Source organism: Juglans microcarpa x Juglans regia, chromosome 6S, assembly GCF_004785595.1.
Source record: "Juglans microcarpa x Juglans regia isolate MS1-56 chromosome 6S, Jm3101_v1.0, whole genome shotgun sequence".
Taxonomy (NCBI): Eukaryota; Viridiplantae; Streptophyta; class Magnoliopsida; order Fagales; family Juglandaceae; genus Juglans; species Juglans microcarpa x Juglans regia.
The window spans coordinates 13,162,117-13,188,902 of record NC_054605.1 but is presented as its reverse complement, the minus strand read 5'-3'; the positions used below and the strand labels follow the sequence as shown (position 1 = coordinate 13,188,902).

Sequence of the window (26,786 nt, the reverse complement as noted above, 5' to 3'; positions counted from 1 at the left end):
ATTGCATGGGATTTGATTTCTCAAAACATCTATCCTTTTACTTTACAAAGCTATCCCACAATTTGGCTAAGGATCGGATATGTAAAATGCCTATCTGGAAAGGATCTTTCTACAAAGATATTTTGTAAAGTACATGAGCCATTGCAGAGTTTGTTCTTATCCCATTACTTCTGAACAACTTGGCAGGCATGGAGGAATTGTTATATATATAGATCAGGAATTAGACTGAGATATTCACATACCTTCTCAGTAAACCAGTACTACAAAACCTTAGTATTAACATCGTAGAGATCGATCGAGAAAATGGCGTCAAGTAGTACTTACAAGCAAGAACGATTCAGCAGCAAATTAGGCAAGACAAGGGTTGCATCTTTGCATCAAGCAGCACCAGTTCCATCATCATCATCATCTTTGCTGTACACTGGCTGCAACATGAAACACAGCCCATCTCATGCTTCTCATGTAACTTTATTTGAAGATGATCATTCATATCACCGTGTAGATACCCTATGCAGCAGTACCAGTGATCATGAAAGCATTGATGTTAGGGCTGCGAGGTACATCTCCTGCGTTCAAGAGCGTTTTCGATCGGTTTGAAAGAGCTACTGCTGAATGCAATGCTTGAATATACTGCTCATGTTTATTATATCCCACTATGAAATTAGTTTACTTGTATTGCTCGATCTAAATGATCTCGAAGACCAGTCTTTATGGAAGGTAGAAAAAAAAGATGGGTCGGAAGAGATCAAGAAACTATTGACCAACATGATCATGTCAAATAATTAATAAAGAATGTTATGATATTGTTCAACTTGAATTATATATTATGAGTTTGAGGATTCTCTACAATTTTTTTTTTTTAAATTTCAAATTCTTTTTATAATTTAGAGAGAAATGTACGTATCTCGTAATTAATATTAAATATTATCCGTATATCTCGTAATTTTAAATACTGTTTATGTTTATTTCTCTCACATTCGATCTAAATTTAAAATTAACTCGAAGTGATTTCAATCCGCAACCAAAATGTGTTTACTTTTTCTATTTTGACATGGCAAGGAGATCATTGGTTTACAGTTATATACAGATCTCTACTTTTTGATCTGATCCTTCATACTTTTTCGACATTATTTCGAAGAACCTGCTGAATTAATCGTGTTGCAATGAATGTTCATCATGTTCTCAAGCCTGATCACCTCTCTCTCTCTCTCTCTCTCTCTATATATATACACACACTAGGCGGGAGGAACGTATAAAGCACGTTTGCCTAATTTTATGAAATTATTTGTAAAAAATAATATATATATATTATAAAAACGATTGATTTCACTTAAAAATTTAAGGCATAGTGGAGAAGATAAAGACATTAGTTCAAAATATCATACAATCCAATATATGTTTATAACATCTATAATTTTAACAAAACTACATGCGATAAGTTTAATAAAAGTCCAAGAAAAAGGGTAGTTCAAAATATGTGTCGTATGATGTTTGTACTATGTTTCATCATTTTGTGTAATTCTGTACAGGATTAATAGAAATGATATTGAAATTCTTGTATTGTTGTTGGTTGAGTCGGTCAGATCAACATAAAGTTGAATCATCCATTCTTTTTGTGAAGCTTGTGCTGTAATATTTTCTATATATGACAAATGTTCCTGTAAAATAACACAAATTTTGTAATGCAATATTTATAATGAAATTAATATTCATGATGTACATAAAAGTCAATTTGAATATAAAAGTCATTTTACTCATTCTCATTATATTAATGAAGGGAAAGATTCTTCCAAATTTTGGATATTTTTTCACAGAAGGAAGACTACATGAATAAATAATAACTACTATGCTTCTTAAAAACTATAAATATTACATTGATTTCTACGTTAAACAATATGTACAATCGAAATATTTATACTTCAAATCTACAAGGAAATGAAAATAACACAATAAGACATCAAATGAAAAAATACCATGAAAAAAGGAATCTATAAAACACATAAAAAATAACATATAAAATATTTGCCAAAATTGATTTGTTCTTTGAAGCAAGTCCCTACTAAAGATTACAAGCAAATATTAGCAAAAAAGAATATATTTATATATATATAATATAAAACAAATGCAATTACTGGTTCTATGCACACACACATAAAAAGTAAAAATTAGAGGTCCAACCATTGATTTAAAATCGTTTAATAATTATTGATGAATAGTTATGAATATATTAATAAAAAATAATATTTATGTGTAATTAAAAAAACATGTATAAATAAATTTAAATCTCAATATATATTTTGAAGTTGTTGGGCAAATTTACTCTATAATCCCAAAAAAATAAAATATTTCTTTTAAAATATATTATTTTAAATATTGTTTATTTATTTTTCAAGATATAGGAAATTCTGGATTTTTTATTCTGATTATAAATTATAATATTATTGTATAACCTATTTATTTTTCTATATATAGAAAATTTGAAATTCTTTTAAATAATAAATTAAAATATTTTTCTAATTATGATCTATTTGTTTTTTTGTTTTTTTGTATATAAGAAATTTGGTTTTTTTAATTGCAGTGGGGATGGGTTGGGTTTCAAGATTGACAGATGTTTCAAGAGTAGTCATGAGAAATGAGATTGAAAATAAAAAAGACATCGACACCGCACCAACTTTTCATTATTTATAGTTGAAATGTCAAAGACATTGGTTAGAAAGTAAAAAACACACAGATCAATGAGTTTCGCATTATGGTTGTTTGATTAGTCGATTAATTTCATCTGCAAAGTCCAGATGAGATAGTTTCATTTGAACGGGCTAAACAAAAGGGGTATTAATTAGGTTTTGAATTCCTATGCACACACATATAAAGTAATGATTACAAGTCCTACCAATGATTGAAAATTATTTAATAATCATTGAGTAATAGTTATGAATATATTAATGAAAACTAATATTTATGAGTAATTGAAAAAACATGTATAAACAATTTTAAATCCCAAAAATATATTTTGAAATTGTTGGCCTGATTTAGTCTATAATCCTGAAAAAATAAAATATTTCTCTTAAAATATATTATTCTAATTATAATTTATTTATTTTTCAATATATAGGAAATTCAGGATTTTTATTCTAATTATAAATTAGAATATTATTCTATAACCTATTTATTTCTCTCTATATAGAAAATTTTGGATTTGTTTTTCTAATAATAAATTAAAATATTATTGTAAATATGATGTTTCAGGAGCAGTAATGATAAAGGGGATTAAAAAATAAAAAGGACGTCGACGCTACATTAGCTTTTCATGCTTTTCATTATTTACTGTTGATATGTCAAAGGTATTGTGTTTGTTTGGTTAGCCACTTAATTTCCTTTGTACAATTCAAATTAAATAATTTCATTTGAATTGGGTAACCAATTAGTTTTTAAGTTTTAAATTTTTTAGATCATTTCGAAGAGACTGTTTCAAATAACATGATTTTTATAGGAAAATTAATTTCAATCAATTATTTAATACACATAGGGAAATTGATTGAAGTATTTTTATATATAATCAATCTTAAAATTTTTAAACTAAAAAAATTCGTATGTTAAAAGTCTTTTTTCCTTCTATTTGTCGGTTTCAAGAGGCCAATTTAGACTTTACAACTTGGGTGATGGCAATGTTGTGGCAGAGATATTTTCTCCAAATCAATTTTACGCCACACAAATCCCTCTCTGCTCTTCGATGTTCCTTTCATTCTCCTTCTTCTATGTCCTGACCTTTGTCTCTCGATCTTTTTCTCTCTGAAAATCAACTCCATCTTCCGTCTCAATCTCTCTCTTTGTCCCTCTGTTTCAATGGTCTCGACGGCAGAGTGGATTTCTCTTTTCTTTACCGATTTTCGGCCCTCCATTTTTCATCTTGAGGAGGAGCTAAGACGCAAGGTAAAAATCCTAACTTATTTTACGTCTCTCTCTTTCTCTCCCACTTGAAAGCTCTCATTTTTTTTTCTTGTTCTTCACAAACAACATCAAATCTAGATGTTTTAGTCTAGAGCCGAGAAATTCCAACACCTATTTTTTTGTTGTGTACCGATAGATCTATATCTATTCATTTAGATCTTTTAGTTTTCACTTTATTTTTTATATCTGCTCTTCGGACCATCAGGTCGATGTGAGAGTTTGCTTCCGCACTTAATTTCTTGCGTGTGACCTTCAGAAGCCATATTTTTGTTAACTTTTTTTTTTTTTTAGTTTTTTTGTGCTTTACGGTTTATTTTGATTTTGTGTTTTTGCTCATTTAGGTCTCTTTTGAATATCTTCGTGAAGTTCTCTACCAAGGAGAAGAGCTGAAAGCTTGGTAAAATCTAACTGTTTCTATTTTTTTCCTTACTCGCCTTTACATTCTTGTACAATTTTTTAATACTAGTCAGAACTACTAAAGTCTCATAATGACATTGCAATGCCCTGTTGTTTAAGTGAATACCTTGAAAAGATTATTTTTAGGCCAAGCAGATCTGAAACGCAAATTTCATTTAAATTTTGTGCTTGAGTTTTGTGAGAATGATTTAAGCACCTTGGAATGAAGTTTATTTTATTTTATTTGGTAAGAGCAAAAATATAGTCTATATGCATGGATGTATAATTTAGCTCATTAATGTTGATGTGATCAATAGATCATAAGCTATTTGTAATGCTTCTCATCACCTATCATTGTTAAAAATTTATGAGTTTTATTTTTTTGATTTGCATGTCATTGTTTTATTCTCTTTTTCATTTTTATTTAATTGATCTAATTTGGTGGTGTGTTTTTTGTAGGGACTTTGGACTATGGTTTGATTTTTTTTGCATGTCCTAACAGTTTAAATGATCTGATTTGGTTTTTTTAACCTGGACATATATTTACGTAGTTTTGTCTCAGATCTGTCGGTTTATTTCTTTTTGTCTTTTCATGTTTATAGATTTGAAAATTTTTTAAACTTTTGCTCTAAACCTGAGCACCTATGATTCAAATGTGTTGGACTACAAATTTCTTTTGTTATTCTGTTTCTTTTCTCATTTTTCTCTTTTTGTTGTTGTTGGTTGTGCAGTTCTTCTTCAAGTCTATTGTACGACATATTTGGTTTATTGTTGTTGTTTGCTTTTTGTGCATATTTTTTTTATATCAGTGATGACTAAGTGGTTTGGGCTTTTCGGTTTCAGGTTGGTATCTCTTAACCTTCTCAATTTGTTTAAATATGAAGTTGCTTATATGATTTCATATTTGTCTTTTGTATTGATATTTGCATCTTTTTATTGTTTGTGTTTATGATTTTCTAATATATTTGGTTTATCCAGCGAATTTTACCTATTTGGTTTGAGGTTTGCATTTGCGCACTTTGTAAATTTTGTATAAATCTGTAGTTATATCACAATACAATTAATATTAAAAATGTATATTGCTTTCTTCTGTACACTTATATCAAATTTCTTTAGCATGTATATTACTATAGTTAATGCATATATTATGCTATAATTGATGTGTATATTATTTTATTTGTGGTTTCTTTTTCATATAGATCTGAACAGGTCTTCATGTATTTGAAGAAATGGTGTCCAGATCTGAGTGGTTTTAATTTTTCTTTTTTACTTTTTCGTTGATCTGCAAATTTCTTTTTTGCTTTCGCTTTCTATTGTTTCATTTTTTTTTTTGTTTTCCCTTCTATGGTGTGTTTGGATGTAGATGAAGGAATTGGTGGATTTTTTTTTTTTGTGATTCTATCTTTTTTTTTTTTTATTACAATATGCGCTATCTTTTATTTATTTTGTTTGTTGTCTATTTTTCTGTTGCCTTTTTTTATTCCTATTTGGTTTGTTAACAATATTTACATATTTACATATTAGGTTTGTTATTATCTCAAAGGACACAAAGGAAAAACAAATATAAAAGAGGGTTTGTTGTTAGGACACATTAGGTTTGTTATTACACAATGTTATAACATGTTATTATATATAACATGCACACTGAAACACACTGTTGCATCAACCACTTATTAACATGTTTACATATTAGGTTTGTTATTATCTCAAATTTCAAAATCTGTGATGTTATTGTGTGAGATGTTAATATTGTTTCTTTCTGAAGCTGCAATTTTTTTTTCCATTTTTTTTCTTTTGTGAATCTGTACATAAATGAATGAATGTTGATTTCTGCTTTTTTTCCCTATACATCTGAACACATCTTCATATATTATATTTGTTATTACGTCAAATTGTGAAATGTTATTGTCTGAGATGTTATTGTGTTGAGACGTTAATATTGTTTGTTTGTGAGCTGTGCAGATTTATTTCTATTTTTTTCTTCTATTATGAATCTGTACATAAATTAATGAGCTTTGATTTCTGTTGTTTCTGGTAATCACTATAGAATGGCCCCCTTCTCAAGGTACTTTCTGAATTCTTTTTTGCTCAGTTTTAGGGCTTAATTTTCTAATAATCTCTGCAACATTTTTCTTCTTCTTATTATTGTTTGACTATAGGGATTAGGTTTTATTTGTTTTTGAGTTTTTTTTGTAAGTTTTTTAATAACTTGTATGGATGTCTAAGTTTTATGGTATTACTTGCTTCATTTTTTAGAAATATAAACAAATACGTGTACTGTATAGATAGACTATATATATATTAGAAACACACAAAAGGTAGTTAGACTGACCTTTTCAATGTTCCTTCAAACCTTATAACCACTGCACTACCTCGCCACACCTGATTTGAGAGAAACATAGCGTTAAAGAAATTGAAAGAAATAGAAGATAAACTGAATATGCAGTTGCACAAATAAGTTTTCTGAATTGAATTTTCTGATAGGTTTTTTAATAAATTTTATGAATTTCTAGGTTTTATGGTATCAGTTACTTCATTTCTTAGAAAAATAAACAAACATATGTAATACATAGATAGACTTATACTATAAACACACAAAAGGCAAGTTAGACTCACTTTTCAATCTTCCTTAAAACCGTAGCACTACTGCACTGCTTGTAATAGAAAGGTTATTTGTAATAGAATGAATCATTCACTTTTCAAACCATAGCACCATTGCACTGAAAGTAATAGAAGAGTTTTCTTAAACACAGTTTAATGCCTCTTGGGTTCCTACAAAAGATGTCTCTCTTGGTGTTCAAACTTTGAACATGGCTATTACACTGCCTAGCCATTTGGCTGCCTCATGTGATTATAAATTTTATCCCTATTAAATGATCTTGTTATTTCTATCCTAAGCATGCAATAGGTTTCTTAGTTTCTAAGCATTGTTTCAACAACCAACTAATCTTTCCCCAGAAAACAACTCCTCATGCGCCTTGTTTTCTTTTTTCATACCGTATGTATATGATCTAATTAACCAATTAACTAATGACATTGGTGAAATAATGATCTGCAAATTAGCCATGTGATTAAAATCTAGCTCAAATTTGGCGAATCTTCTACTTAATATTAGTTAAATTTTCATAAATAATTTCTAATATATTTTCTTTTTCTGTTTGCAACTACCATTCCAATGCATGGATAATATTCACAAAAGAGAAAAAGGAGAGTAAATGGAACTATGTTTTTTTCAAACTGTAAATTATTATAATGTTTGGCTATTATAATGTATATGAAAAGACAATTGTATCCCTTCATAGCCTGAATAAGATAATTTATAAATATATATTTTTATTAGATTTTAAGAAATAAGAGATAAAAATTTGAATATAAATATTAAAAAAGTATTTGAAAATTATTTTATAATATGATTTTTGTTTTAAAATTTGATAAAGTTGTATTGTTTTTTATATTTTGTTTGGAAGATTGAAAAAATTGTATTTGATTTTGAACTTGAATAATGATTAGATAATAATTAAATAAAAAAATTGAAAATTAAAAATTAGTAGTGTTTAACTCTTGTGAAAAAAAAAACCGATCGAAATTTCTGAGAATCACTGTTCACAGTTATTCTATTGGAATACAAACGGACACAAACAATACAAATGACCACAAACGGGGGCTTAACTGAGACTTAACGATAAACAAGAAAATTAACGGTAAAACAAGAAAAAAATTATTGTTCACAGTTAGATAGACACTTATTATAATAGAGTAGATATATATATAACTAGATAGCCCCATGGTTATTTATTTATTTATTTATATTTTCTGGAAATGGGGGTTGGTGAAAGGATTTATAGCGTCCCAGATCATCGATAAGAGAATTAGGCTTGAAATATGCATGCATTAATCCTTTATCGGAGGTGTAATAAAAAATTTGAAAATTTGTTGAATCGAACTGGTGGGTTCGGTCCGATTTGTAAGGTGATTGCAAGTGTAAAAGGTGTTCTACACAGGGAATAGATGTTGAATCACTACATGTAAGGCAATTGTAAGTGTAGAAGGTGTTCTACAATGATTCTTTGTAGTTATATTACTCATATGTGTAATAGGTTTCTATATCCACCTGAAATAGATTGGATAGTGAATTTGGGAATACTCAAGTGGTAACTAGAGGCGAGGACGTAGACAGTGAGGCTGAACCTCGTTAAAATACTAAGTTTGCTATTAAAATACTGAGTTTTCCATATCCTATTAAAATAATTTTTTCTTATTTATTCTTTATTACTTTTTTCTCTCATTTCTATTTACATTCTTAACTACTACTTTTTTTTGTCTTTTTCCTATTCTTTTCAAAAATTAAATTTTTTGTCTTCTCTTCAACAGTAATTTATTTTGTCTTCTCTACAACGGTAATATTTTTTGTCTTCTTTCTAACGGTAACATTTTTTCATCCTATTGTAACGGTAACTTTTTTTTTTTAAATTTATAAATAGGCATTTTGGTTACAATCACATTCTCACATTTTTCTGAACCTAACCCCTATTTCATCTTATAAATTTCCAATTGTTGACTTTATCTCCTACTCACTTCATCAAATGGCTCGTTCGTTCTTCCGCAAGTTGTTGCTTAACTTATCCTTTGAAAATGAGTTAGAGATTGTTCTTAATGATGATGATGGATCAACATCCCAGTGTGGTCGCAATCAGAAGCGTCGTAAGTATATTCAACGTGATCATATTCAAGGGCATGAACAGCCAGTACATCCCTCGAATCTTTTTTGAAAGAGATTTCGTATAAGTTGTCCGCTATTTCTTTGTATTCTTAATGAGGTTGAGGCTTACAAGCCCTACTTCATCCAAAAAAGAGATAATGTCGGAAGACTTGGTTTATCTTCTATACAAAAAATAACTGTTGCCATTAGAATGCTTGCGTATTGAGTAACTACTGATTTTATGTATGAATATATACAAATTGGAAAAAGCACTGCAATGGAGAGCCTAAAAAAATTCGTGAAGATAGTCGTTGTTATTTTTTCTAATGAATATTTGCGGTCTCCAAACATTAATGATATTGCTCGATTGTTTGTAGTTGGTGAATAATGTGGATTCCCCGGGATGCTCGAAAGCATTGATTGCATGCATGAAGTGAAAAAACTGTCCCGCTACATGGAAATGTATATACTCTGGCCACTGTCGTGAACCAATAATTATTTTAGAAACGATTGCTTTGTATGATCTTTGGAAATAACATGCATTTTTTGGTTTGCTTGGTTGGCATAACGATATCAATGTGCTAGAGATATATTTTATTTTTACGGAACTGGCACAAGGCCGTGCTCCTTCAGTAGATTACTCAGTCAATGGCAATGAGTACACAATGGGGTACTACCTTGCTAATGGCATTTATCCAAAGTGGTCAACTTTTGTGAAGACAATTCCATCTCCACGAGGGAATAAGAAGAAACATTTTACAGCAGTACAAGAATCAGCACGAAATGATGTAGAGCATGCATTTGGGGTCCTTCAACAACGATTTGCTATCCTTCATGGACCTTCACGAATGTTTAAGATCAAATATCTTACAAATATAATGAAAGTATGTGTTATTTTACATAACATGATCATTGAAAACGAGCATGATGATAATCTAGTCCCGAACATTGAGTATGATCAACTTGATGATGAAGTCCCAAAACTGTCGCGCAATCGTACAACCGAGCTTATGGACTTCATCCAGTGTCATCATCAAATTAAAGACATGTCGGCACATCATCAACTTCAAGCATATCTTATTGAACATCAATGACAATTCTATTCCCAACAGTAGACTAACAACATAATATTTGTATTTTTTTCATGTAAGTAGTGACTATTTTAGTTTATCAAATTTCCATTTCCTAGACATGTTCTATCTACAGAAGATGGAAAATATGATCCATAATATCAAGGGGTAATTTGTAATAGTTTTTGTAATTGTAATGATCAATTTCCCGTTTTCAAAATATTCATGCACACAATCCGATGACTACATCTTTAACCTTCTATCATAAATGTTTAACTGCATCCAAGAAAAATTAAATTCACAGAGTATCAATAACGTCCAACCTTCTAACATAAATCTAGAACTGCTCGTCTTAAAAAATTTAAACTATCTCAGTATCAATAACATCCAATCTCAGTAGAAATTGTAAATAGTACACTCATCCATACAACAATTGTAAGAAACATAAAATAAAATAAAAATAAACTTTTTAAAAAACCTAATCACAGCAAATCTTTTGCAGCATTGCGTCTCGCCACGACTTCCCTCTGCCGTTGCTGGAAATATACCCGTTGCAATCCAAGCAAGGTACTCACGTCAATCATCATAATGCGTTTATCATCTTCCTTCTTGGCTAACTCTACTTTCTCCGCCTCCAACCTCAGTCTCTTGTCCTCTTGACGGATTTTATTTCCCTCTTTTTTCCGATCATATTCCATCTCGACGGCCTTGAGGCGAAAAAACTCTTTCTCTTGAGTATGTGACTCCTCCAGAAGCGTATACTTCAGCTTGCTCAGCTTAACAATCTCTTCAGCTGGCTTGCCTTCGGCCTTTGTCAGCTTTCTTTCCCATTAGTCGCTTCAAATGCTGAACCTCATTGTCCACAACATTCTCTGCCTCAAGATAAAAAAAATGAATCTATTGTAGCTCCCGAACATCAATTCGGGGTCGGGGACGGGGACATCGTCAACATTCGCTTTGAACTCTCATTTGTGCAACGCTGAATCCATTTAGGTTGGTCCTTCAACAGGTGCTAACAATGCTTGAACTGAAAATAGCATTTCTCTAGCGATTGGTATATGATCTTGGCTTTGTCAAACTTGCATGTAAACAAAGAAAGACAATTATGTGATCTAAATTGAGATAAAAATAAATTGCTATGTAAAAAAAGTAAAAATATCGATATTCTACATTGTCTTGCTTAATCATACCACTTTGATTCAAACCTTCAACCTGGACTAATTTCGCACAAAATTTGTTCGTTGCCTTTTGAATGGACGACCACCGATGTATTAAAGACTTTATGGTCCGGTCATTTGTGGTTTGTTTAAACTGCTGGAAGTATTCAAAAAAAATTTCCCAAAGTTGGGAGTATTTTTGGTCTGTTCCAGCAACGGCATCAAGATTACAATTAAGCCATGTAGAGACAAGTAACTTGTCTGCTTCGGGGGTGAAGTTCACACTCCTGGCTGCTTTCCTTATGCCGAGAGGATCGTTATGGGTTATGAGTGGAGAATCATCAGCAGTCATAGGAGACTGTCTACTTTGACCACCGTAAGTGGGGTCAAGTTGAGGATATTGACTTAGGAAGTTAGTGAAGTACATATGTTCAGGTGGTTGTGAATCCATCTCTAAAAAAGTATACACACACAAAATTCTGTACAAATATTAGACACGTAACAACAAAGTTTGGGGGGATTTTGTAGGCGGCTCAGGAACCGAGTGGTAACATGCTAGAAATTTGGCACCCTCCAATGGCTGCAAAACCGGTTGCCACAACTTATTGGCAGTCCGGATTACCATGCCATGGAGGAGCTAACCAAATTTTTTGTGTCACCATCTTGGATTTGTCATCATCACAGTCGATGGAAGTAATCCAACAAAGGTTAGGGGAGGCACATTACTTCTCGATCACAAGTCTTATACCCCGGTTGCATGCATTTAGGTGAGACACATTACTTCTCTATCACAGCAAAATTAGCAACATATCACAAAATGGCTGCAAAACCTTAACCCCGGTTGCCTTTTGTGAAAAAAAATAACAGAATATTTGATGGTCATTCGGGTTAGGATTACCCCGCCATATGGATCAGGCTCCACTAATACTTGTGAATTAACCCTCCAAGTATACAAATTGCTATGTGTTGTCTCAATTATATGTTCTGTTTCAATGTTTTGGGTTGGTCTGTGAAGACCCATTTCCTGGTATAAAGTTATAAACAATTAATTATTAGCATCGAAACAACAAATAAGACTTGACACAACACATAACACAGCATTGAGACAGAGCACAAGGGCATTGAAACATAACACAACATCGAAATAGAACATAGCAATGGGTCTGTACAAACCAACCCAAAGCATTGATACAACACATAGCATTGAAACATAACATATCATTGAAACATACCAAAACAATGGGTCTGAACAGACCAACCCAAAGTAACGACACAACACATAGCATTCAAACAACAAATAAGCATTGACAGAGCATAAGGACATTGAAACATAACACAACATTGAAACATAACATAGCAATGAGTCTGCACAAACCAACCCAAAGCAATGACACAACACATAGCATTCAAACAACAAATAAGCATTGACAGAGCACAAGAGCATTGAAACATAACACAACATTGAAACTGAACATAGCAATGAGTCTGCACAGACCAACCCAAAGCAATGACACAACACAGAGCATTCAAACAACAAATAAGTATTGACAAAGCACAAGGGCATTGAAACATAACACAACATTGAAACAGAACATATCAATGAGTCTGCACAGACCAATCCGAAGTAATGACACAACACATATCATTCAAACAACAAATAAGCATTAACAGAACACAAGAGCATTGAAACATAACACAGCATTGAAACAAAACATATCAATGGGTCTGCACAGACCAACCCAAAGCAATGGCACAACATATAGCATTCAAACAACAAATAAGCATTAACAGAGTACAAGGGCATTGAAACATAACACATTATTGAAACAGAACATAGTTGAAACATAACACATCATTGAAAGAGGACATAGCAATGGGTCTGCACAGACCAACCCAAAGCATTGACACAACACATACCATTGACACAACACATACCATTGAAACACACACGAAGAATGCAAACAAAACATAGCAATGGGTCTGCACAAACTAACCCGTGGGTGTAAAGACCAGTCTTGGCATCAATCAAAACATCACATAGCAATCAAACTAAACAGAACATGAATAATCTTAATGAACATTGCAGTAATATCTATTTCCAATAAGAAAAATGTACAAATCGAACCCGTATAGGTAACCTGTGAGAAATCTAGGATTTTTTTTCAAAATCCTAGATCTCAAAGTCCAGCCATAGAGGAATCGTATAAGAGGTCAAATGGGGTAGAGAACCTCAGTGCAGACAACCATGGAGGATCCCAGATGGATAAGAGTTCTCTATGGAGGAAGTCGAATAGTCGTGACTACACAATGAGCATGGGGGAACCTATGAGAGTAGGAAAACCGAATGCTAGGGAAGAGATTGGACTTACAGTGATGAGATGATGGAGATGAGGTCGTCGATGGTGGCCGCGGTGCGAGGGAGGGGCCAAAACCACGAACGCAGCGAACAGTCGAAGGAAGGGAACGCGGGAAGGAATCTAAAAACCAACCAACAATTTCGGTTTGGGGAGGAACAGCCGATCCCCATATTTGGGAATCCACTGTAGCATCTCCATCCATTCACCACAAAATGGAGAATGAAATAAGGAGTGGTTTGGGCAAAATCTCTAAATTTTTTTCCAAAATTTAGAGATTTTAGAGACATAGAAAATGGGCCGTGAATGCTCTTAGCCAGCTTGGGTCATAACAAGGTTACCGCAGGGCATTTCAAATGGTCACGGGGGACCCCGGATGGCACCCAACCTCATGGGCCTTAGGGTTGGCTTGATTCACCTCCATCACCACTATTCTGGTAACTTGCATTGAGCACATGGGTGTCATTTTCCCACGCCACCCTTCATGCCTACATTAATGGCGGTGAGAGACTATCACCATGGATTCACGTGGCCATCCACCACCAAAATATTTAACTATTCTAAAACAAAAATCGTGAAATTAAATAATCACTCTCCCTTGCATTAACGCATGCAGTGTCGAACAGTCAAAAACTATTTACATGGGTCAACCAAACCGAAGAAGAAGAGAAGCTCAACCATGGTTGATAGATGGTCAGATCAAGAAGCAGTCACCTCAACAAGAACCCCAATTTATCCCCATTCTTTATCCCAAGAGGATCGCAGCCGTTGAAAGCTAAGCACCCGAAACCAAAAGTCATACGCGCTTCGTTCATTCGTTACGAGAAGCATCCACATTCATGCTCTCGTCTTTTTGTGTCCCCCCGCCAATCTAGACAAACCCATTGCTCTTTCTCAGATCTTGTCTTTTTGAGCCCCTTCTCACTTTCCTCTCTGATCTCTCTCTCCCAGTGCAAAAGTTTCTGTTTTTCTGATCTGCAACCGTGAAGGAGGTTTAATCATGGCGGACTGGGGGCCAGTGATAGTAGCAGTGGTGTTGTTCGTGTTGTTGAGTCCGGGATTGTTGTTTCAGATTCCGGCAAAAGGAAGGGTGGTGGAGTTTGGGAACATGCAGACAAGCGGTGCTTCTATTTTGGTCCATGCCATCATTTACTTTGGCCTCATCACCATCTTCCTTATTGCCATTGGTGTCCACATCTATACTGGTAATTAATCTTAATCAACTTCATTCCCTCATTTTCTGGTTTTGTTTATCGTAGATCTGTTGGTTTTGGTTTCCATCTTTCTCTGATCTCTGTCTCTCTCTTTTCCTGTTTGGATCAAGGCTAGCTGGCTTTGATTCTTCTTGCTTTGTAATGGATAGATGTGAGGATGTGGAATCATGAGAGTGTTGACAAAAATGCCTTTCCTGTCTCTGATTTGCATCTTATGAATATGATTATGTGAGAGATAGTTTATGAAATTTAAAGAGTTCAGATACGAATATTAGTTTTGGTACTAATTAAGATGGTATTTGTGTCCATAATGTAGATAAATTATATGAAGCTGATGAAGTTGGTGCACAATCAGTTGTATTTGATTTTGCCTCTTTCCCCCAAGCTTCTTTTAATTTTCGTTCAATGATAGGGTGAGAAATTGACACTTTTTGAAGTGATAAGGGGCTTTTGGATGGCATGCTATTTTGGCTCGTTTGGACCTCCATTGTCACAAACTTAGTAAAGGTAATGATAAGGAATAGCAGTAATATATTGCATAATATCTTACACGATAATATTATAAAATGATAATATTTTTATAAAATTATTATATTTTTATAAGATATTTTATAAAAATATCTCTCATTTAAAATATAATTATATAAAATATTATAAAAAATATTGTGCTTAAATCATTTTCGTTGCAAAAGCATCAAGTCATTCTCATGGACTAAAGTAAACGTGGCCCCTTGGGATTGGCATAAGCGGAAGGGTATTGGATTAGTGGTAGAATGGATCGACGATGTCTTTGCGCTTAAGGTTCAAACCTTTAAATTCGTTAACAATTATAAAGGCATAAATTACTTTATAAGAAAAAATTTGTGGCCAACATTAAGCATAGATTCATCTACTTTACAAGCAAAATCATAACTTTGACGCTAAATAGAGAACATGTGGAGACAATGTATGGCCATGCATGGGACCCATTTGAGTAAGGTTACACAAAGTCATTCTACTTGTATCTCAACCTATATAGCTTGCTTGCAAAGAAGATATGATCAGATGAGGGTATCAAGTCCATCGATTAAAGAAAAACGATGATGGCTCTTAAAATGATTACAATAGCTTCTTGGAGGGGTCCTTTTCTCTTCCTCTTCCGCTTGTTCACCTCAATCTTTTTTTTTTTCCTCTCTCAACCTTGCACCCGAGATTAATTTCTTAATGCAGGTTATATTTACTCACTTTTTTAAAAAAAATTACACGGAATTTATGTATTTTAAAACTACAAATATCATTTCTATTAATATGTCATAGCTGTTATTTCTTTTTAAAGAGTTCAAATTCTAGCTTCAAATCTCAAAATAATAGTAATATTGAAAAATAATATTATAACAATAGTTTATTAACTTTCATCTAAAATCATATCATCCTATCTTATCTCACTATCCAAACGGTATGGGTGTAAAAAAAATTGAAAAATTAGACCAATCCAGTGCGGAACCGGTAAAACTGGATATATTCTCAATTATATTCTCAATTATTTTTTTAATATTATATATAATATTTTTTATATTATATATAATATATATAATAACATAAATTAATTTAAAAATAAATTGAAATTGATAAATCACATCAATTGAAAAAAAATCATAAATATCAAAAGATTTGAATTTACATTTTATGGTCAAATACTAATAGTCTAATATTATATTATTATTAGTAATATACTTTAAGTCTATATATAAATTAGTATATATACTTTAAAACTAAAAAATTGGACCGAACTGGATCGGAATCGGTAAAACTAGATGTACTAGTTTAGGGGGGTAACTGGTGCATAATCAATTTTTGAAAATGCAAAATCGGTATATATCGGTTCAGTTCTAAATTTTGTCCAAAACTAAACTAGATCGGATCAGTTACACCCTACCAAATGGGGCTTTATTCTACACGCTGACATAACACCCATAGTTATTAGTGTTATGTCATCATGATTTGAGAAATTCATAGGCATGAGAATGCATTTGCCATTTTAGTATGTAGAAGAACTTCTGTAAAAATCGTGTGTAGATATAATACTTCTCTTCATTGAAATGTTTTACTTAATTTTCCTTATAATTTGTTACTCAATAGAACTAGAATTTCACCAAGTGAGTTCACTTAGTGAAATTCTATATTTTTAGTCATACTCGGATTTGTGTTCTAATTAGGAAACCACTACTTGACCTTTGATTTCTCCAAAAAACATTTTTTTTCCCGAAAATATCCATTTTCTTATCATCATCAAGAAGAAATTTGAATCCCAAACATCATAAAAAAAAACCCCCTAATTTTGGATTCATCAAACCCATCTTATATTTGACCTTAAGATATCATTGTCTAAAATCTTCATAGACCATTTTTAGGCTTAAAATCTTGATCTTCAAATTCCTTGCAAACCAAAAAATCAGGGGTTCTCTTTGTATTCGGAAGCCATGCATGACCTTAAGTCTTAAGCGCCTACGCATTGACATTGGATTATGCTAATGTAAAGTCATAATTTTCATAATATTACATTATTTTGCATTTGACTATTCCATTCAAAACATATTCTTACATTGGATTATCCATCTATTAGTTAAAATAATAATAAAATATTATTAGTTTAATGATAATAGTTTTTCCTAATTTAATAATAATAATAATAATAATATCCATCACCAAAAATTCCACATTTCACAACAACATTCCTCAATTCCATATCTAATTCTATAAAATCAACCCATCACCAAAGATTAATACAATGCAGTATACATAGAAATTCTCATCTCATATAAAGTGAAAGCAACATGATAAAGATCACCTGTCAAAAAATACACAAAAATAGATCAGGTACACAAGGTGAAAACGTTTCGTTTCCATTCCTTAGCTCAACTTTCTCAGCAGCTAAACGGTCTCAATAAAGATGACAAAGAGTCAAAGAAAGTGAAAGCAGAGATCGGTGGAAGAAATCCTAACCCAAAGATCTCTGACAGACCTGGGACAATGGGAACCAACAAGGAAACAAAATCAGAAAACGCTTGGGCTACCTAGGACAACGAGAACTAGCTTCCATGGAATCATGACGGAGAGAAGAGGGAGAGAAAGGAGAGAAGAGGGAGAGAAAAGCAAGCTTGGGCCAAGAAATAGTGAAAACGAGGGAAAGGAGAGAGAGGGCTGTTGGACGGACTTTTATTGAATAAAATAAACATTTGGTCTATCTACAGTGAAACACCAAATATGACCTCTGCCTCTGGATTACTGTAGCTCAAAGCCAAAGAAGTATTACTTTGGCTAATTCAATGCAGATGTTTTTATGTCAAATAAGCTAAATATTTGAATTTTACTGTCATTTAGCTAATCCAAATGGAGTACAATAGCTCTCTCTTTGTTAAAGCATTTTACTATCATTTAGCTAATCCAAATGAAAGATGAATCAATCTTTCAAGGGAAATGTTAAAGCATTTTCCCCCTAAGGTTGGATAAAAAGCAATTTGAAAAAAAGAAATCCAATCTTCTCCTCCATCTAATTGCTGTTTCAAGAGTCTCAAAAAATTAATATATTTCTTTCTAAGAAATCCAACCTGCTCAAAGCAAGGTCCCTAGTCCCTACTCTCTTTTGAAAGATTACCATGTGAAATGCCAAAACAATTTTTATACATAATTTTTCATAATTCATGCCTAATTTTACATCTTTTGATCTCTCTCTCATCAAGATGGAAATTTTACACAAATTTTAGAGATTCCATTCACGATTAATTATTTCCTACAATACCAATATAATAGTAATTCCAAGTCGTATAATTAAAATTATTGTAATTAGATAAATACTTTAGTTACGAATGAATTATATAAAAATAAATTCACAAATTAACGTGGTTTGATTTGATATGTCAAATTATAAAATTATTTTTATTATAAAATAGATCTAACGAATTACATAAAATTATACTAGTTTATAAGTTTGTTTTTGTAAATTATTTTTATATTTGTAGCATTTCTCTTGTAATATAAGATCCATAACTCCAAATTATCAAATCTAAAAATAAATAATTTTTTTTTCATTTTCTTCCAAATTTGTGTTCTTTTGTTTTAAGGTCAGTTAAAAAAATTATGTTCATTTAAGAAAATACAAAACATAAACTCAATTGGAATGATATCAGGCTGTCCAATGCTCTAAAATCACAATGTTCACAAAAGAGTTCCCGTGAAATGGGAGCTATCTCTTACGTGCAATCCTATCGTCCCTTCTCCCACAGCCTATTGAACTTTTCCTCCAATTTATCGGGCGTTCATCTCTCTCTCTCTCTCTCCCCATCTCGCTGTAACCGGTCGTTGCTTTTCCCGGAATACGCAAATTTCCCGATACTATTCCCCGGCCGCGCTGGTTTCACTTTCCCGAGGAGAAGTTAAAAAAACAACTCGGTTTTTTCTCGACCCCATCCGATTTCCAATCATTTTCTGTCACGTCCCTCGAGGCAAATAATGTGAGATTGTTATTGATCGACGGATTGCCAACTTCTGTTATCCTGATTCAGCTGCGAGCCTGTGATTCATACAATTGCAAATTTCTTTGATACCACCGACTCTTGATAGCTAGCTTGCGGGGGAGGATTCTAGCTTCGGTGAATTTACTTTGTTTTGCGGTAAATTTTGAATTTAACCTCCGATTGTTGCTGGGAAAAACGGTGGGAAAATCAAAGAAACCGCCCCGTGATAGATTTTTTTTTTTTTTTTTGTAAATAAGCATTCAGGTCTTCATTCATCACTCAAAAACGTTTACATCAGAGCAATATTTCTCTAACAGAATACATATTCGGAACTCATATAATATATATACATATATATGTGTGTGTGTATTGTTACTAGAACTCATATATTCTGTTCTCGTTTCTTGTTTCCTTACCCATATCTTCTAACTTTTTGGGTCGGAAAAGTTAGAAAGAAAAAAATACAAGTCACCTGAGCGATCCTCAGACCCGACAAAACCGGAAATGGTTTTTTTTTTAGTATCATTTTCTTTTCGATTTTCCCAGCAAACAAATTGGGTTGCTAGATGTTTTTTTTCCATCTTTACGCAAGACTGATGGTGTGTTTTTTAAATTGAAGCAAAAGGTGGAGGAGATTGAGTTGATTTATCGGTGAAGATGGCGAGTCAAGGCAGTTTTTCAAGAAGAAGTCTATCATTTACAAAGAAGAAGAAAACCTCGGAGAATGGAGGCCCTGATTCTACAAGAAAGTCTCTATCCCTTTCGCGGTCTAAGTATGTACGAGTACGCTATATGTCGTTTTTTTTAACGTGTTGTATTCGCAGACGGCTCTCTCTCTCTCTCTCTCTCTCTCTCTCTCTCTGTGGTTTTCTTCGTCGTTTGAGATTTTGCCTTTTGATGTCTCGGGAAAAATTGCTAGGTCGGAGAAGTTTGTATTCGCAACTCCTCTCAACTCATCTTACTACTATTTATTACTATTTATCAATTTTAACTCATAAATTTTATTACTATTCACAACTCATCTCATTACTATTCACAATCCATTTCAACTCATCTCAATTCATTTTCGAATCCAAACGACACCGAGTTTTGCTTTATCCTCATTGTTAGTTAATTCGCGCATATTCGCTGGTTTGAGTGCAATGAGTTGTGAGAACTGAAAAAAAAAAATGAAACTTTATGAGAGGATTTGCAAACGCACCTGCTTCAAGATTCCTATTACTTTACCTATGATTACTTCCTGAATGGAGTGTCCGAAAAATGTTTTTCAATTTCGCGGTGAATTGATTGATAAGTTGTGATCTAATTTTAATAGTTATCTATCACGGAATCCTCTCTGCAATGACATTTTGCCTAAATGTGAATTGTACATTGGATGTGCCACTTCTTCACAACTATTCTCTTAGGAGACGTTAAACTGATTTCTATACTCTTATCTTGACTGGGTACGCACGACAGTCGAGATTTTCAATGGCTGTCGGTTGTTACTTTCAGAACAATATTTTTCTGAGTTTAAGTTATGAGGGCATCTTAGCTATTTCGAAGGGGATGCAAGGGTTTAAGTGGCATACCAGAGAATGTATCGGAATTAAAACCTAATGGCCAAACATGTCTTATGCCTCCTCTTTTTAAATTTTCGGCAAATGTCTGAAGATGTGAGTTGCCAATCATAGGTTCTTGGCTCTTTAACAGTTTTCTTTCTTTGGGTTGGGGGCGTTCGCCCCCCTCATCCTATTGAAGGGTTGTTGGTTGTATAGAGATTTTACTTTCTAACAAATATCGTGGTTGCTAAAGGCTTGATGGACCAAGCCTTTTTATTTGTTTTGATATTAAGTGTTAATCATTTGTTCTAAACATACTGAAGTATATACATTCATATGTCAAGTAGGTGCCTTTGGAACTTTAACGTAAGACAGTGATTCGTATACATACCAACATACAATCTGTTCTGAAAAGGCATAAGGCTAATAGGCTAGCTCAAGCTATCTTTTTGTAAAATGAAACTCTAATGAAATTTCCATGCATACTTGTATCTGGAACAGGGGACTGACTGGAGAGCGTACTGTAAAACGGCTGCGGCTCTCGAAGGCACTAACAATTCCTGAAAATACAACTATTCTTGAGGCTTGCCATCGCATGGCTGCTCGTAGAGTTGATGCTTTATTGCTAACTGACACCAATGCATTGCTTTGTGGAATCCTTACAGACAAGGTATTATTTGAATTCATTGTCTGGCTGAATTTCCAAGATAAATATTGTCTTCAATGCTATATTTACCAGGGTTTTAACAATTCTAGTGATATGTTTCATGTAACCATTCATTTTGTGGTTGAAGGATATAGCAACTAGGGTTATCGCCTGTGAGGTTAATCTGGAAGAGACACCTGTTTCCCAAGTTATGACAAGAAACCCAACTTTTGTTCTCTCTGACACGCTTGCTGTTGAAGCCCTCCAAAAGATGGTGCAAGGTTAATAGTAATCCTAGAGGCCCGTCCAATGTTTTCTTTTTCTTTTACATGAAAAAACACAGTCTTATATCTTGTTCTCTGAACATGGTTATGATGTCTGTCTGCACAGGAAAATTCAGACATTTGCCAGTAGTGGAGAATGGGGAGGTCATGGCCCTACTTGATATAGCAAAGTGTTTATATGATGCCATTGCTCGTTTGGAAAGGGCAGCTGAAAAGGGAAAGGCTATTGCTGCAGCTGTTGAGGGTGTCGAAAAACATTGGGGGACATCAGTTTCTGGTTGGCAGAGTTATTTAGAATACCCTATTATTTGTATGGTTGCGTAATATCTATTTAGGTGTGTGTCCAGAGAAAGAAAAGTGTTCGACAATGCTGTTTTGGTTCTGCAGGTCCCGATACCTTAATTGAAACATTGAGGGAGCGGATGTTTAAGCCTTCTCTGTCTACAATCATTCCAGAGAATTCAAAGTAGGTAATATATCTTTTTGTAATTTTTCATATGGTATATACTAGATGGATATTTGGTAGCAGTATTATACAAGTTATTTGACCCCATCAAATTGAATGCTATTAGTCAAAAGCATCCTTTTTGGACGCAAATCGCATCTACCTCTTGTTAAATGATTAGTGATGCATTGATTAAAAAGTAGTGGCATCTTTCAGGGTTGTAATGGTTTCCCCAACAGAAACCGTATTATTCGCAACAAAGAAGATGCTTGAATTTCGATTAAGCTGTGCAGTTGTGACGATTGATAACAAACCACAGGGAATTCTTACGTAAGTCTCTTATTGATAGCTGCACTTCACTCTTGAGTAGCCATCAACCCCAAAAGGAAAATTCATATTGCTCATCATTTTTATATTCTTTTAGGAGAGCTGTTAATTTTTACCGTTATGCTGCACTTTATTGTTTTTATCATTAATGTTCATAATTTTTGCATTTTGTTCTTGTCAGTTCAAAGGATATCTTGATGCGGGTAATAGCAGAAAATCTTCATCCAGAGTCCACTTTAGTAGAGAAGGTATTCTATTTGTCATCCGAGGAAATATGTTTGGGCCACTGTCTCTGAGGATGAAGAAAAAGAACTTCCTGTAGATAATTTTCGTTGGAACATCAGTTACTGCATAGGACACCTCAATTTTGTTTGTGTAATTAATAAAATAAATTGATTGTTGATGCACGTGCTCATGATTTGATTTACAGGTCATGACACCGAATCCAGAATGTGCAACGGTAGATACACCAATTGTTGATGCACTGCATAGTATGCATGATGGAAAGTTTTTGCACCTTCCTGTACTAGATAGAGGTAATAAACTGATTGAAGTTAAGAGCAAAAATGTTGTAATAATTCATTGTAGTTTCTGATAAGTTTTGATTGTCGAATACAGATGGAAATGTAGTTGCTGTTGTGGATGTAATACATATCACTCATGCTGCTGTGGCCACAGTAAGTCAAGCCTGTACCTTTCTGGTACTATTTATCTTTAATGATGTTCTATTCACATGGTAGTGTTAATCTCACATGAATTTTATAGGATCCCCTGTCCAATTACATTTCAGTATATTCCAAGAGAACCTATTCTTTAGTAGCACTCATGTCTCAGTTGTCAGTTCTATTTCGTTATTGATTTAACTTAAAAAAGTGAAAGTCTTGTTGAAGGAAACATCTGTTCACTTTGTTCTTTATTTTTCTTAATTCAATGCTTTGATAGTAAAATAGGTTTCAATATAATCCTCTTACGTTAAAACTTCACAGATTTTCTCCCATATCTAACTGTATACAGATGTTCCCCCGTATCTAACTGTATAGGGTTTACTAGGATGCCTGACTAGGTGCCTATACCATGCCTTTTCATGTTTATCCTAAACCTGGAATTCATTGTCTTTAGTGTTTGATTTCCGGTACTATGTTGAGTGAGAAACAAGGGAGTACTCCACTCCTGCATGCTTGGTGGTTGATTCGAAGCATAAAGTTCTTTAGGAATCCTACATGTGCATAACAAGAAAAGAGAAAATAGCCAAGTACTCTCTATCCCACTATAGATGACGTGCTTTCCTTATAGATTCTCATTATTCATGAAAGTTTCCGGGATGAGAACACTTTTCATCCCTAAACTACAAGATGTTTTACACTTTGCACCCCAATCGCCAAAATTGATGCATTGTACCCTCTAACTACCTTCAACCATCAAACAACATCCTTCGTTAAGATCTGGCAGTCTAGATAGTGCTAATTGCCTTTTTTTAGCCATCGTAACGGTCAGAATGGATGGCTCTATTTGCCATTTATAATAACTTGAGAATAGTTTTGGTATTTTTGTAGTTTAAATTATAAATTATCTCATAGTTTATGGGTCCAAAGTGTTTACTTTTTATTGCTCTCACCTTAGCAAACATGATTTTTCTTATCTGATTTCTCACCTTCACGCACCTGTTCTTTGATTAGCTATCTAATTTCAGCTCCGTTGCTTCTGAAATTCATAAAATAGCGATAAATAAAAAACCACCCTCCCTCTCCCATCCTTGTCTTTGCTTTTTCTTTTTTCATCTTATTGATGATGTTCCATGAGCATGCATAATTCTTTGCATTGTTTCGAAATAAGTTTACTTTATTTTTTATCATGCATACAGAAGATCTAAATTAGTAGCCTCCTGTAGAAAATTATGTGGCCAGAATAGATGCCAAATTTCTGAAACGGAGATTTTCATTTTGAAAAAGCATATGATGTTTTTTTTTCTTCTTGGACGTAGAACATGGCTTCATCCTTTCCTTCATTTGCTAGGTTGGAAGTACTGCTGGCATAAGTAATGAAGCCACAAGCACTATGATGCAAAAGTTCTGGGATTCTGCCATGGCCTCAAGTCACCATGGTGATGAGGAGGATACACAAAGGTTATTTTTATGCGATGGCGATGCTATAATAATACATTTCGACTTGGAGACTAAAATGTACTTACACGTACTTGTGATGTCTCAGTGAAGGTTCCTTGATATTGGCTTCAGAAGTAACAGAGACAGAGAGATCGCTTCCCTTTCCCTCATCGAACCTGCCAAATACATTTTCTTTTAAAATCCAAGACAAGAAGGGAAGAATGCATAGGTTCACTTGTGGTATGCTGCTTATTCTTCTCATAACATGAGGCACCCCTCAATTGGCCATAGTTTGTGGTATTCCATTTTCCATTGTGCCACGCATTTAGTTTTTTTGTCTTTTTGATTGGTATTGCTAATAAATAGTTTTATATTTATAATCTATCAATGTGATAGGTTCAGGTACAAGATATTATCATTAATGCCTGGACAATTAGGGCACATTTGGATAGTGAGATAAGATGGTTTTAGATGAGTTGAATAAAATATTGTTAGAATATTATTATTGTTTTGGAATTTGAAAAAGTTGAATTGTTTATTATATTTTGTGTGGAAATTTGGAAAAGTTGTAATGATGAGATGAGATAAGAAAGTTGTAATGATTAGACGTCCAACCCGTAATCGCAAATTTAGCTCTTTGTTCGATCACTGCATCCACTTGGTTCATCTAGCTGTCTCGCTTAAATAAGTGGCTCCTTGTTTGGTCCTTAGTTCTGAAATTAGCTGTCCACTACTGTATCTATTTATTTTGTGGTAAAAAATTTTGTAAACAACACTGGCAAGATTATGGTAGTTTAGAAAAGCTCACTGGTAACTTGTATGCATTCTTTTGAACTATGGATTAGGCTTTATGGTACAGCCCCAACATCTAATATAGCAATGCACTCACGTTTGATGATTGATTGGGTATATCTCGTGCTGCTTGAATTCAGATGTCCAGGGTTTGGCAGATCTTATAGCTGCAATCCTTCAGAGGGTGGGAGATGACATTGATCCCAACCACCTGCCTCAGATTCTGGTATATTTTAAGATCATCATTTGTCATCTTCATTTGGTTTGATTCTTGGTTTTTCCTTACCTGGAGATTTTAAACTAATGTTAGCCACGTTCTTTAGTATGAAGATGAAGACCATGATAAAGTTGTCCTAGCATCAGATAGCGATCTTGCTGCTGCTGTGGACCATGCAAAGTCAGTTGGTTGGAAGGTACAACTGATCTGTCTATTGGTACTTCAGACTTTTTCATCAGAACATTAGAAGAAAGATTAAAACATGGATACCCTAGAAGATTTTGCCTTTTCTCTCTGTGTACAATTGTGCATTACAAGAATAAGAGACTTTTTTTTTAATGGAAAAAGGACTTTTGTTTTCTCATAGCAACTCAAGAAGTTTTGAGATTGAAAGCAAATTCAAACTTTGCAGGGTTTGAGATTGCATTTAGACTACTCGGGGACACGAGGTCGTCGGAGAGCTACCAGTTCAGGGGGTTTGGATTATGCCAATGAAGATGCATGGGCCTCTGCATATAGTGCTGTTGCAGCAGGAGCTGCACTTGTAGCTGGTTTAGGTGTATTAGCATACTTGAGAAGATCCGGGACCTGATTTCAAACAACACTTTCAGTCTACAAGCGAAACTCAAAATTAGCAGAGCTGATTCGCTCCTAAAGCTGGAGGCCAAATTGGAACTGGTCAGGGAGTACACATCTCGTGCTTCATACATTTCTTTTTTATTTTTTTATTTATTTTTTTAAATTACCACATTCAAGGAAAATAACTGCCACATTGTTAATTTTTTAATTTTATTTTGTTTATAACTCAATTTTGTGAAGGTAATTTAAAAAATGCGTAATGTTGGCAATAAGACAAAAAATTATATTATGACGTGTCAAATTTTACTTTTACGATTTATATTAATTTAATTTAAATAATAAGAAAATAACATGGCTTACCAAGGGAAAAAACTTTTTTAAATTATGTAGTATAGAGATTTGCATGGATGCATGTTTCCTCTCTTTCGGATTCTAAGGCCCCCATTTGGTTGCAGAATTAAGTTGAAATCGATTCAGTTTAGTCTAATTTAAAGTTGAATCTAACATATAATTCTCAAATTA

At 33.4% G+C, this 26,786-nt stretch overlaps 3 protein-coding genes across 6 annotated transcripts; all 3 read left to right on the top strand.

Annotated features, from left to right (window-relative positions):
* The first annotated feature begins 1,183 nt into the window (after positions 1 to 1,183).
* Positions 1,184 to 20,087, top strand: LOC121237293. Of its 4 annotated transcripts, XM_041133977.1 has the most exons (3): positions 1,184 to 1,220; positions 14,563 to 14,829; positions 15,155 to 15,301. In XM_041133977.1, the coding sequence occupies exons 2-3, from the start codon at positions 14,625 to 14,627 to the stop codon at positions 15,253 to 15,255; spliced, it is 306 nt and encodes a 101-aa protein (XP_040989911.1). In that variant the 5' UTR covers positions 1,184 to 1,220; positions 14,563 to 14,624; the 3' UTR covers positions 15,256 to 15,301. The 4 variants fall into 4 exon arrangements, with proteins under 4 accessions (XP_040989911.1, XP_040989912.1, XP_040989913.1 ...); XM_041133978.1 differs by lacking the exons at positions 1,184 to 1,220; positions 15,155 to 15,301 and adding an exon at positions 17,695 to 18,185 and having other exon boundaries at positions 14,381 to 14,829; XM_041133979.1 differs by lacking the exons at positions 1,184 to 1,220; positions 15,155 to 15,301 and adding an exon at positions 19,951 to 20,087 and having other exon boundaries at positions 14,383 to 14,829.
* On the top strand, positions 9,709 to 10,137 carry LOC121236634. Its single transcript, XM_041133071.1, has one exon. It carries the CDS (start codon positions 9,709 to 9,711, stop codon positions 10,135 to 10,137), a length of 429 nt encoding a protein of 142 aa, XP_040989005.1.
* Positions 19,973 to 26,419, top strand: LOC121237292 (CBS domain-containing protein CBSCBSPB5-like). The gene is made up of 14 exons (XM_041133976.1): positions 19,973 to 20,104; positions 21,374 to 21,542; positions 21,667 to 21,799; positions 21,909 to 22,079; positions 22,190 to 22,268; positions 22,464 to 22,577; positions 22,756 to 22,822; positions 23,005 to 23,110; positions 23,193 to 23,251; positions 24,588 to 24,697; positions 24,783 to 24,916; positions 25,609 to 25,694; positions 25,792 to 25,881; positions 26,098 to 26,419. Exons 1-14 carry the CDS (start codon positions 19,989 to 19,991, stop codon positions 26,275 to 26,277), a joined length of 1,614 nt encoding a protein of 537 aa, XP_040989910.1. The 5' UTR covers positions 19,973 to 19,988; the 3' UTR covers positions 26,278 to 26,419.
* Positions 26,420 to 26,786: the final 367 nt, after the last annotated feature.

Coding starts and splice junctions, on each gene's coding strand:
- LOC121237292 (XM_041133976.1), top strand. CDS start 19,989: ATGGCGAGTCAAGGCAGTTTTTCAAGAAGAAGTCTATCATTTACAAAG. Junction 20,105..21,373: donor CTATCCCTTTCGCGGTCTAA/GTATGTACGAGT, acceptor TATCTGGAACAG/GGGACTGACTGGAGAGCGTA. Junction 25,882..26,097: donor CAAAGTCAGTTGGTTGGAAG/GTACAACTGATC, acceptor CAAACTTTGCAG/GGTTTGAGATTGCATTTAGA.
- LOC121237293 (XM_041133977.1), top strand. CDS start 14,625: ATGGCGGACTGGGGGCCAGTGATAGTAGCAGTGGTGTTGTTCGTGTTG. Junction 14,830..15,154: donor TGGTGTCCACATCTATACTG/GTAATTAATCTT, acceptor TCCATAATGTAG/ATAAATTATATGAAGCTGAT.
- LOC121236634 (XM_041133071.1), top strand. CDS start 9,709: ATGGGGTACTACCTTGCTAATGGCATTTATCCAAAGTGGTCAACTTTT.